General features: G+C 39.1%; 2 protein-coding genes across 2 annotated transcripts; one reads left to right on the top strand and one right to left on the bottom strand.

Annotated features, from left to right (window-relative positions):
• The first annotated feature begins 1,159 nt into the window (after window positions 1-1,159).
• Rep (Rab escort protein) lies at window positions 1,160-3,370 on the top strand. The gene is made up of 3 exons (XM_073955528.1): window positions 1,160-1,376; window positions 1,507-2,634; window positions 2,705-3,370. The coding sequence occupies exons 1-3, from the start codon at window positions 1,328-1,330 to the stop codon at window positions 3,151-3,153; spliced, it is 1,626 nt and encodes a 541-aa protein (XP_073811629.1). The 5' UTR covers window positions 1,160-1,327; the 3' UTR covers window positions 3,154-3,370.
• Window positions 3,371-5,098: 1,728 nt separating this feature from the next.
• On the bottom strand, window positions 5,099-9,561 carry ValRS (Valyl-tRNA synthetase). The gene is made up of 5 exons (XM_073955527.1): window positions 9,192-9,561; window positions 8,691-8,858; window positions 7,144-8,406; window positions 5,970-6,999; window positions 5,099-5,908 (listed from the first exon to the last, which is right to left on the bottom strand). The coding sequence occupies exons 1-5, from the start codon at window positions 9,363-9,365 to the stop codon at window positions 5,406-5,408; spliced, it is 3,138 nt and encodes a 1,045-aa protein (XP_073811628.1). The 5' UTR covers window positions 9,366-9,561; the 3' UTR covers window positions 5,099-5,405.
• Between the last annotated feature and the right edge of the window lie 201 nt (window positions 9,562-9,762).

The raw sequence follows: 9,762 nt of genomic DNA, 5'->3' as shown, positions 1-9,762 counted from the left end.
AAACTGACAAAAAATCAATTTAAATAAAACACTAAAAATGACACAAATTGTTCATAATATGCGAGATCGCAGTGTAAAAATCGATATCGGTTATATTATTGTGTAGTCCGTCTTGGGCGCCAACTTCGCGGTGGCTAGAATCCCTCACGAAATTGTTCTGAAGAAACGTCCCTATATGTGTTGTCATTCTATGTGAGGCAATTTGTTCGGACTCGAAGAATCTTCCATTGATATGAGGGAAGTCTTCCCGTTTTATATTCGGAGATATTCGTGGGAAATAGTTTTTGTTCTGAATGAGAGTTTGCTCTCAAAAAAATATGTATATAACCCTAACGTACATAGAAATCAGAATACAAAATGTCCTTTGGAATTTGAAACTAGTACTACAGAAGAATTAAAACAGCTGGAACTTTATTCTACCAGTAAATTATTGTAGGGACATTCTCCTCTGTAATGTTGAGGAGATACTTGCTATGCAGTCTTTGATAGCGTCTAATTTCGGGAAGTCGATGATGGAAGAATAACAGACTTGGTACTCGTATAGCTGACCATCAAAGAACGAAGCTTCCTTGGCATGCAATCGTCACCCTACTAAAAACCTTGAACGACGCTGGGTATCTTGCTATGGACAGATGTTGACTGTTCACAGAAATTAAATATTGTGACCATTTTAGTGTATGTAGGACCTCGTCAAGCGTCATCTGTTGTTGATATAGAATTTTCCGCATTACGTTTATTTTCTATTGTATTTTCTATAATGACTTTTTCGGATAAAGAAAATGGATTGCAAGATGTTCTCCAATAGCCTGTTTATATTATAACTTTTTGTCGGGTTAACCTTCTTTATGAGGGCTCATTAGCGTATACCATGGCACAATTACCCAGGTAGTGGTATCACACCAGCTGATCGAATTTGAAATGTCAAATTCCTTTATAAAAAAATTATTTTTGTTGTATTTTTCCAACATTAAGAAAGTATTGACATAACATACTCAAAATTTTACGATGCCACTACCACTACCTGGGTAATAGTGCGATGGCGTATACGCAGTGGGATTGACATTCGAACCCAGTTATATGTAAACGTACTGTAAATTGACAATCCCTAAGTAAACCGAGGAACTAGATGAACACAAGAGGTGGATATACTAGTTCCAATGGTTCATTTTTCGTATTCCTATCTATTGGATCAGTTCGTTTCCAAACTACACAACCCTATTATTTACTGCAAAATTCGACTTTAGTATCCCAATTTTTTTCACTGTGGCTATAGGATCTCTGGCTGAAAAACTTTTTTTTTGTGATTTAAAGAGGAAATAAACTAACCATGGATGATGATTTACCCAAAGAATTTGATTTAATTGTCATCGGTACAGGTACGTGGCACAAACCGAAGTTTAACTGCATTACTTTTCAATGGGGCAATACCAAATACCACCCAATTGTCGTTGTATGAATCATCTCCCTTTCACTTTATTGTGTCTCCTTTATTTTTTCTTTCTGAAGGTTTCCCTGAGTCTTGTGTAGCTGCTGCTGCCAGTCGTGTTGGAAAAACAGTACTCCACATAGATCCCAATGAGTTTTATGGAGGTTCATGGGCCTCATTTAATCTGGATGCATTTAATGCTCTGCTGGCAGAGGGAAATGCCGACAACAGCAAAGAGATTAGAAATGGAAAATTTGAATGGCATATTCCATTAGAAGGAGGTGACTCAGCCGAGGAATCAGCTAGCCCAGATGAAGAGAACAAGCAACAACAATGGACTGCTGAGAAAGTTTTAAAACTTTCACGAAAATTCAATTTAGATTTATGCCCCAAAATTCTCTATTCCTCTGGGGATTTAGTTCAATTATTAATTTCCTCTAATATCTGCCGCTATGCTGAGTTCAGAGCTATAGATCGCATTTTTACTCAATTCGAGGGAAAGCTCTTAACCGTACCCTGTTCCCGGAGTGATGTTTTCAATACCAAAGATTTGAGCATTGTTGAGAAAAGACTGTTGATGAAATTCCTTACCATATGTTTGACATATGGCGAAGATAAATGTGAAGAGGATATGTCGGAGTTCAAGGGCAAGACCTTCATTGAGTATTTGCGTGAGCAAAAAGTCACCGAGAAGATTAACAAGTGCGTAATGCAAGCCATTGCAATGACAAGTGAAGATACCTCTTTTGAAGAGGGTATGGAACGTACTAAGAAGTTCTTGAAGAGCTTGGGCCGTTATGGAAATACACCGTTTATATTCCCCATGTATGGTTGTGGTGAGATACCACAATGTTTCTGTCGCTTATGTGCTGTATTTGGGGGTATTTATTGTCTGAAACGTCAAATAAATGCTGTCAATGTAGACGAGAGTGCCCAAACGGTTAGCATTGAGGTAGATGGTCAACATCAGGTGCAGGCCAAAAATATTGTGTGTTCTACTAGTAATTTGCCGGCTTCTATGCGCAGTGAAAATCCCAAGAACTGTTTGTCTAGAGGCATTTTTATTGCCTCCTCTGCATTAGGCAATTTTGAATTGAGTTCATGTGGTGGTGGCGTTAGTTTATTGAGGCTTATTTCTCCCGATGGTAAACGGGAGGCATTGCTGGTGCAATTATCCCATTATTCCGGAACAACTCCCAAGGAATTGTGTAAGTGTTTTTACATAACTAACACTTTTTTAAATGTTATTTATCATATAATTTTTTATTACCCCTTCAGTTACATTCCATTTAACAACGACCGCTTTAAGCGACAACCCACAGGCTGATTTGGAAGCATTCACTGAACAAGTATTTAGTTTCTCTCAAGAATCACCCCGTATTTTATACTCAGCATTTTTCACAATTACTGGTCTTGAATTGAATGCCGCAGGCAGCTCTTTAATACAAGCCACAGCTCCACCCTTCTATGAACTGGACTATGATAAATCCATACAAGATGCACGTAATATCTTTTCTAAACTTTATGCCGACCAAGAGTTTCTGCCACGTGCCCCCGATCCAGAAGAAATTGTTATCGATGGTGAAGATCCCAAGGCCTTAAGTGAACAACAATTACCCGATGATTTGAAAGCACAATTACGAGAAATTGAAAAGTTTGCTGAGCAAATGGATATTGCCGAAATGAATGAAGAAAACAAACCGGCTGAAGAAGCTATGGAATCGTAAATGATGACGATGACCTCTGCGCAAATTCTAAAGAAGACAAATATGATATGGAGTTATTTCCAAGACATTAGTTTACTTACACACCCACATAATACATAAAAAACCGCATATATTATCTCATTATATTTCCTAACGCTTTTCTCTATTTAAGCACTGCTATTTTTATGAAACATATTTATATAAAATAATAAAAAACGAATCAAATAATTGTCACTAACCAATACAATTTTACATTTACAGAGACTCCACTGGAGTTGTATTAACTTTGATATCTGGATAAAAAGACTTACCTGTTAGATTTTCTGGAAGTTTGATTTAAATTTAAATCCCATTTAGAAGGGCTATTTATTGAAAGGTTGAGAACTTTGGTCATTCGGCTGTTTCAATACTGTCATGAAGATTCCTTTCGGGACCAAATGTTTTGATAATAGAAGGTTCCAGAAGACAATTGTGTGATGGTAGTATGTCCTCGGCTGGGAGACATCAGGAGCAATCGAATCCAATGTTTTAACACTACTTTTTCCGAGGGTAGGAAATCAAATGACAGTTCGGCTTGTTCTGGCATTAAAAATTAGAGTCCAAGTGCGCGAGACATCCAGATATTTTTATGATGAAAGCCGAGAATACTCTTGTTTTTTACACAAATGTTTCCAAAATGCATGACAATTTTTTCGAAAAAAATCTATAGTGGCATTACCTAATTAATTGCGTGTTGCGTCACCGTAGGAGCTGAAGAGCAAGTTGAGGGCATGCCATTGTGTTGCCGTACTGGAAGAAACTTCGTCTCAGCATGTAGATGTTGATGTTCTCAGTGCGGCATTCTGACTGGATTGAATATTTTTCCATCGTGTTGCATTTACTGACGCCGCATAGCTTACCACAGATCGAACTATTGTCTTATCTGCACCCCAAGAGTTGCCGGCGAGAACCTTGAAGGTCCTTGGTCCTACACCACAGCTTGTCGCAGATAGTTGTCGAATGCGAGGACGATATGAACATGCTGTCGAATGTGACCCTATAATTTTGGGGCAGTTTGTGGTCGGAATTCTGTTACCATCGATCTCGGCATTTAAATAATTGATTATCCAAAGTTTTAAACTTGGCCGTAGGGTTCAGTATCACGGGCTTTTGATAAGTCAAGCGCCACCAACACTGTCCTATCGCATGGCTTGTTCGGGTTGAGTCCTTTGATGGCGTGCAGCGCTGTTGTCATGCTGGAACCCATGCTGATTATCGGGTTTGGATAGCCATTTCGAACGTTGTGAAGGAGTAAAGAGACTTATGCTAATGATCGGTAGATACTTCTGACGCTGTGAAGAAGTAAAGAGGATCAAGAGAATTTACTAAAGGCGACAACACTGAAATCGGTCTGTACGATTCACTTCTTTTGGTATTCTTGCCTGGCTTCAGTAGCGGGAACACACTGCCCACTTCGGGCACTGTGTAGGTGCATAGCGACAAGTTGAGAACTTTAGTAAGATACACAACGGTTTCAGCATTACCATGGAGATTCCACCAGGGCCCAAAGCTTCGAATTATTTAGCGTTCCTAATGGCATTTGCAACATCATCCCTTGTAAATTGGTTCCTCGTCGGTAGGGAGATATCTAATGCGACATAGTAGTACTCTACGTATCAGTCAGCGCACATTGCAAACGTAACTGAGGTCCTATCTTCCCCTTTCCAAGAGTTCGAGAGTGACTTCACCATTGTCCACTATTCACTGCAATACACATATTTTTTAATTTATAAACTAATGTGTCCTATCGACCCTTGTTGAATAATTAAATATTCTCTTCCAAAAACCGCTTACTACTATCCCGAACCTACATTACCCAGGAGACAACGTCGTTGACTGACAACCTTATGTTCAACTCTGGCCGACAGAATATTATTTCGTCATCACATTCTTTTTCCTTCCCACGTCCCTTTAAAACCTTTCATCCTTTCGTCTTTTCTCGTTTTTTTTATTGCAACTATTTAATAAACAATTAACTATTACTGCAAAAGTGTTTAATCCATTCTTATTTCATAAAAGAGACAAATACTTTGTGAGACAATAAATAGCAGATGATTAAGTTTTACTTCGTAAGCACAGCTTTCCTAATATAAATATTGTATAATTGTGTAAAATAAGTTAAATTCCTTCCTTCCTTGTCGTCAAAATATAAATTAAATTGAATGGGGATATAGAAATGCAAAGGAATCGAACATTCCCCCTCCTAACTAGCATGCTTTTATAGTTGTTGCTTTTTACATCAACTTCAAAGTTTCCATTGCTTGGCTAATGCGTTGAATTTCACTTTCAGATTGAGCCAATTTCTCGGTGTTTGCTGTTTGGACTTCGGCAGGAACCTTTGTGGTATAATCGCTGGCTGACATGGCTTGTTTAAGTTTGGTCACAGCTTGCTCCAATTGGGCTTGTTTCTTTTGTAGCTTGGCAATTTCTTTGTCAGCTTCAATAAGGCCCTTCAATAGAAGATGTACCTCACATTGACCGGTGACAGTTAGAATAGCACAACCAGCTGGTGGCGTTTGATCAAATTCAATCTTCGAACAATATGATACAGTGGCCAAATCGCTGGCATATTTCTTGAGTATATCATTAGGTTGGGAATCGGTGCACACAACATAGGCCTCGGTTTTCGTTTTGTTTGGCAAATTGTAATCCGAACGTGCAGAACGTATGATACGGGCAGCTTTTTGCATGAATTCAACATCCTTTTCGACTTGTTCATTGCGCCAATAGGTGTTGTCTAAAAAAGTAAAATTGTAAAAGTTATTTGCGATCACTTCAAATGTTTTTTTGTTACTTACCGGGATATGAAGTCACACATATACTTGGTGTGGCATCAGCACGTGGCAATCGTTGATACAATTCTTCAGTAATGAAAGGCATAAATGGTGACAGCAACTTCAGACCCAAATCCAAGCAAGCAAACAATGTCTTGCGAGCGGCAACCTTTTGATCATCGGTACCACTTTGGAAAATGGGTTTCAAACATTCCAAATAGACATCACACAAGTCGTATAACCAAAAACTGTAACAGGCTGTGGTAGCTGCAGCAAAATCATATTGTTCAAAACCATTATTACAGGCTTCAATGGCTGCCGAAAGTCTAGACAAAATCCAAGCATCCATATTATTTTCGCGGCCATCCAACTGGAAGTTGGAAGTGAATTTCTCATCTCCGCTAAAGTACATGAGAGCAAATTTCGTGGCATTCCACAATTTGTTACAGAAGAAACGGTAACCTTGAACACGATTAATGTCCAAATTAATATCACGAGCCTGGGTAATATAGGCACACAGGGCAAAACGTAAAGCATCAGAACCACATTCGGGAATGCCATTGGGGAAATCTTGTTTCTGGCCAGCCTTGGCTTTTTCAATTTCACGAGGATCCAGATTTGAGTTGACCAATTGAGCATGTAAACCCTCCAGGCTAATGCCTTTGATGACATCCATGGGATCAATAACATTACCCAATGACTTGGACATTTTACGGCCGTGGGCATCACGAACCATGGGATGCAAATAGACCTCTTTGAAGGGAAGTTTGCCCAACAATTTCTGGCCAAAGAAGACCATACGGGCAACCCAGAAGAAAAGGATATCATGTCCGGTTTCCAACAATGATGTGGGATAGAAAGCTTCCAAGTCGGCAGTATTATCGGGCCAGCCAAACACGGAGAAGGGGAACAATCCCGAGCTGAACCATGTATCCAAAACATCTTCGTCTTGTTTAAGGACAATTTTGCTGGAATCTACATTGAAACGTTCAGCAGCCTTGGCCAAAGCCTCTTCTTGGGTGCGAGCCACAACCCAATAGGCTTCATCATCGGACTAAGGGAAAATGAAGAAAACAAAATTAAAACCTGACCAAATAATTTGCCTCAAATATTACCACTTCCAACTTTTGTTAAATTAGGCGTGTAAAAGTTAAATTATTTAACAGTTGTTTTTTTTTAATTGAAAATTTCAACTTACCGAACCAGCCGCAATTGATGGATCATTGAAGGTAACAAAATAAGCAGGAATACGATGACCCCACCACAGCTGACGCGACACACACCAATCACGAATTCCATCCATCCAGTGATACCAAATCTTGGTATGATGTTCAGGAATAATCTTAAGCTCTCCAGAGCGCACGGACTCTGTTGCCTTGGCAGCCATCTCCGAACATTTGACATACCACTGGGGCTTGATCATTGGTTCCACCACATCCTTGGAACGACTGCAGAAAGGCACCACCATAGGATTATTAACAGTTTCCCTATAGAGACCCAATTCCTTGAGTTTTTCCAATATCTTTTTACGACACACAAAACGTTTCATTCCCGTAAATTCGCCATAATCACCAATTATATAACCATCATCATTGAATATAGTAATGAAGGGCAAGTTGCAACGTTTGCCAACTTCATAATCGTTGGGATCATGAGCTGGAGTGATTTTCACAGCACCAGTACCAAAGTTCATATCGACAAATTCATCGCACACAATCGGCAAGCGACGTGAGCAGAATGGATGTTTAACAAATTTACCATGTAAATGCTTATAGCGTTCATCATTGGGATGGACAGCAACGGCAGTATCACCCAACATGGTTTCAATACGTGTTGTGGCCACAATTATCTCTTCATCGGAATCTTCAACCTTATAGGCGAATTTCACCAAAACACCAAATTCAACTTTCTCATCATAACCGGGTATGGCAAAGAAGGTGCGTCCGGGAATGTCAATTTTGTCCACTTCAATGTCGGAAATGGCCGAACGCAAGGTGCACGACCAATTGACCAAACGTGAACTACGATAAATGCTGCCATCTTCGTGTAGGCGAACAAAAGCCTCTGTAACCGCTTTGCACAATTTAGGATCCATGGTAAAGGCAACACGAGACCAATCATAAGATGAACCTAAACACTTCAACTGCTCATAAATGCGACCACCTTTCTCACGTCTCCAATCCCAAATTTTCTCAATGAATTTTTCACGACCCAAATCGTGGCGTGTCAATTTTTCTTCACGCCATAACAATTTTTCCACAACGACTTGTGTTGCAATACCGGCATGGTCACAACCGGGCACCCACAAAGTGGTTTTACCCTTCATACGATTGTAACGAGTTATGGCGTCTTCAATGGCATTTGTAAGGGCATGACCCAAATGCAGGGAACCGGTAACATTGGGAGGAGGAATAACCATGACGAATTTACCTTTGGGATTTTCTTCCAAAATGTTGGAACGCTGAAAAAGAAAAGTGTTATGTCGAGCAATTTCTGAGAACACAAAAAATAAGGAATAAAAATGGAGATGACTTGGACCTGATAATTTCTGATACAATTATTCATTAAGAAAAGTCATGTATTGATGTAAAATGCAACCCAGGCCAAAATTCACAACAAAACATATGTTATTCGGATTGCAGCTCTTTGATCATCAATGTGGATTTGGAATATTTGATTCAAACCTTCCAAATGGACATTTCCATTGACTACAAATAGTTTATGTTTAATAAAATTTTAACTTACGCCATATTCAGGTTTGAAAAATCCTTGTTTTTCCCACCAACTGTACCATTGGGCCTCGACATAGCCTGGACTGTAAGCATCCGGTAAGGGTCCACTCAAATCTTTCATTTCTCCAGGGGCTGTGTTGGCAGTATATACGGCAGCCTCTTTGGTTTCCTTGGTCTTTTTCTAAAACAAAAACACAAACATTAATACGAATAAAAAAACAAAAGAAACCAAAGATAATTGTAAAAAAATCATTAAACTTTCACTAGATTTGAACAAACATTTTCTATACCATTACTCTGCAATGTTTTTGTTTAACATCAACATTGCAACAACAAAGACCCTCTTACTTTTGCCGTGACAAGCTTAAAACCCCCCCTTGGCGCTGCACAAGACAACCAATCTCCTCATCCACACTTCACTGGTGTCTTATGTTGTACACTCATCATTCATGTCATTGTTTTTTCTAACCCCATTTCTTTCGTCACTGCGATCGATATTGCATCAGGAACTTACCTCTGGTTTTTCCTTCTTTTCAGTTGCAGCAGGAGCAGTGGCTGCCTTCTTTTCCAGCTTAGCTTGAAGTTTGGCCAACTTCTCAGCCTTCTTAGCCTCTTTTTCCAATTGTTTTGCGGTCTTTGGTGGCTCTCCTCCTTCACCATTTACTGTTGTTTGTTGTTCTTCAGGCATGATGTTTTACTAAAAATTCCAACACTTCCTGTCCAGAGTTTTAGTTATATTTTATAATTTTATGGTTCGCGGTGCAATCTCTGCTGCAATTCCTTGATAAACACTTGCCGAAAAGGAAAAGTTGGAATATAAACGTGCACTACTGACTGCCACGATTTGACGATTAAACAGGGATCTGTAAGTTGATTTTTGGACTAATCGAAAAAAATCGGAGAACAAAAAATCGATTAATTTTGCCTTCACAAATCAAGTACACGGTGACACAAGAATTGCTTTGTTATAACGGTAATATTACATTTAAAGCATTATTAATTACAATTAATACATCAATTATTTAGCAGATATTCAATGTAATTGGCAAATTAAGTGAAACCGTTTATTAAAAGGATCCAAAACT

This window comes from Musca autumnalis, unplaced genomic scaffold (assembly GCF_047663935.1).
Source record: "Musca autumnalis isolate F117 unplaced genomic scaffold, ASM4766393v1 scaffold_5, whole genome shotgun sequence".
In the NCBI taxonomy this organism is placed as follows: domain Eukaryota; kingdom Metazoa; phylum Arthropoda; class Insecta; order Diptera; family Muscidae; genus Musca; species Musca autumnalis.
This window is presented reverse-complemented; position numbering and strand designations above follow the sequence as displayed.

Coding starts and splice junctions, on each gene's coding strand:
- Rep (XM_073955528.1), top strand. CDS start 1,328: ATGGATGATGATTTACCCAAAGAATTTGATTTAATTGTCATCGGTACA. Junction 1,377..1,506: donor TTTAATTGTCATCGGTACAG/GTACGTGGCACA, acceptor TTCTTTCTGAAG/GTTTCCCTGAGTCTTGTGTA. Junction 2,635..2,704: donor AACAACTCCCAAGGAATTGT/GTAAGTGTTTTT, acceptor TTACCCCTTCAG/TTACATTCCATTTAACAACG.
- ValRS (XM_073955527.1), bottom strand. CDS start 9,365: ATGCCTGAAGAACAACAAACAACAGTAAATGGTGAAGGAGGAGAGCCA. Junction 8,407..8,690: donor TTTTCAAACCTGAATATGGC/GTAAGTTAAAAT, acceptor TTTCTTTTTCAG/CGTTCCAACATTTTGGAAGA. Junction 5,909..5,969: donor ATGTGTGACTTCATATCCCG/GTAAGTAACAAA, acceptor TTACTTTTTTAG/ACAACACCTATTGGCGCAAT.